At 44.2% G+C, this 2500-nt stretch overlaps 1 protein-coding gene across 2 annotated transcripts in view; it reads left to right on the top strand.

Moving 5' to 3' along the window:
* LOC307271075 (E3 ubiquitin-protein ligase parkin-like) overlaps window positions 1-2500 on the top strand; it is an 18406-nt gene that overhangs the window by 2205 nt on the left and 13701 nt on the right. For both annotated transcript variants that reach the window (XM_080054949.1, XM_080054950.1), the window contains exon 3: window positions 275-363. In XM_080054949.1, coding sequence (XP_079911075.1) covers window positions 275-363 — 89 coding nt within the window. The remainder of the gene's footprint in view (window positions 1-274; window positions 364-2500) is intronic.

Below are 2500 nucleotides of genomic sequence, written 5' to 3'. Positions count from 1 at the left end.
TCCGCACCTGTGTCCTCCTGATCCAGCCGTTACAATAGATAGATAGACAGATGGATGGATAGATAGATAGATAGACAGACAGACAGACAGACAGATAGATAGATAGATAGATAGATAGATAGACAGACAGACAGACAGACAGACAGACAGACAGACAGACAGACAGACAGACAGACAGACAGACAGACAGACAGATAGATAGATATTAACCAGTTATCAGCATGTCTCTCAGTCTGTGGTTCTCTGCTGTCAGTTGAATCTTCTCTCTCTCCAGATCTGTCACTCTGAGGCGGAGATACTCCAGCTCACTGTCGCCATGGAGACCAGACTCCACCTTCACCACCTGCAAACAGAGAAAGATTAGTGAGTGTGTGAGTGAGTGAAGATGTGTGTGTGTGTGTGTGTGTGCGCAAAACATTCTGACATGTTTATTTAATTTTACTGTGTTCACTGTTTTCTCCTCCTTGTTAGAGCCATGTTATGTTCAGTGTATATCTGCCTGTCACCACTAGGGGCAGTATGGCTTGTTCATTCATTCCCAAAGTGAATCTAATCTTAGAGGTAACTGGCAGCAGCTGTTGATGTTTTCCACCCTGCGTTCTAAATCTCATACTTTTTCTTTTCACTACACTACATACTAAAGTACAGAAGAGTTTTAGGTCTTTTTACTACACTACATACTAAAGTACAGAAGAGTTTTAGTCTTTTGTTACTACACTACATACTAAAGTACAGAAGAGTTTTAGTCTTTTTACTGCACTACATACTAAAGTACAGAAGAGTTTCAGTCTTTTTACTGCACTACATACTAAAGTACAGAAGAGTTTTAGGGCCACAGGAGAGAAAAAAAAATCAGATAAGGAAGTTTTTTTTTCATTATGTCGAGAAATGTCAAGAATAACGACAAATACTGCAAAATGCTATTGGAGTTAGTGGGGCATTTATGTATTTTCAGCATACTACAATTGACCTGCATGTATTGGGACGTCCTAAATCTTTTTCTGGCATAGGCTACTAAATAGTAGGGATGGGGATTAGAACGCAGGGCCAGTGAGCATGCTGGCAGACCTAACCCTAACCCCAGACAGGCTGGTTATATTGGGACTGACAGACAGACAGACAGACAGACAGACAGACAGACAGACAGACAGACAGACAGACAGACAGACAGACAGGCTGGTTCTATATTGTGACTGACAGACCTGATCATAAGGAAAGGTTTAAAGGACGTTTGACCTGCTTTGATTCTGTTTGGAAAAGTTTGAGTTTAAATAAATCACATTAATGTTGAAGAGAAACAAGTGGACTAGACTATATCTTTGTTTAACACACTTCAAGAAGCTTTCATTTAGCACCATAATAACTTAATGTGTCTGTCTGTCTGTCTGTCTGTCTGTCTGTCTGTCTGTCTGTCTGTCTGTCTCTCTCTCTCCTCCCTCTCTCTTACATTGTGGCAATAGTTTGAATGGCAAACGGACTGCAGCTGTTTTATCCTTTATACTGAGTGATGTTTAGGCGAGCTTTTCTTCAGTCTTGTGGTTAGATTGTTTCAGAGGGTCTCAGCTGTAGGCTATAATGGACAGACAGACTTCACATGGTTATTAAGGGTTAGGGTTAGACGATTGAGTTATTGTCGCACATTAATGAAGCCTGCTGACGTCACAGCCCGGTCTAAACCCGCTCCTATGGATCCCGTTATGTGTGAATGAGATGAACCGTAACGACCGTCTCACCGCGCTGCCGTGTGTCCGCTGCAGGTCACTGCTGTCCGGGCTCTCGGTCATCCTCAGCATGGCAGAGCGTGGAGCCTAATGGAGCCAGTAACCCTAACACCTAAACCCTGTAACACTATCACAGCAGGACAGGATAGCCTAATGTAAGGTAGAGTGGAGCCTATATTAAACCGCAGGCTACGACATAGATATCTATGTTCTATGGGCTATATATCTATGGGCTACGATATGATATATAATATTTAATAACCAGTTAAACCCCGTTATAAACCCGGTAATGTCCCGTTCCGTCGCCTCCGGTATCTCCCCGGTAAAGACCCGTTTACATCCAGTCCGCGCGCGGAGCCGAAAACACACAAAGGAGAAAAAAAAAATGTAAAACAAGTTTATTAAAATTCATAAACATCTCCACTTCCGGCGTGTCGTGCCGTGTGGTGACGTCATCCGGGTGTGACGCGCTGTAGTTGTAGTTCAGGAGCGCGAGAGGAACACGGCGCGCTTCGCGTGAGGGACTGCAGCCCCCACAATGCACCGCGCGGTCCCGCAGACTGTAAACACACGGAGACCAGAGGACGAAGTGACAGATGATCGGTGAGTCAGTTAACGTTAGTTTAACTTTGTACTGAAACATTTAAGCACAACACACACACACTCTCTCCCCCCCCCCTCTCTCTCTCTCTCTCTCTCTCTCTCTCTCTCTCTCTCTCTCTCTCTCTCTCTCTCTCTCTCTCTCTCTCTCTATCTCACTCTCACACACTCTCTCTCTC

The sequence above is a fragment of the Ammodytes marinus genome, assembly GCF_949987685.1.
Source record: "Ammodytes marinus genome assembly, contig: scaffold_54, whole genome shotgun sequence".
Classification (NCBI taxonomy): domain Eukaryota; kingdom Metazoa; phylum Chordata; class Actinopteri; order Uranoscopiformes; family Ammodytidae; genus Ammodytes; species Ammodytes marinus.
Note: the sequence above shows the minus strand (reverse complement) of the source record. Positions and strands in the feature narration are given on the sequence as shown.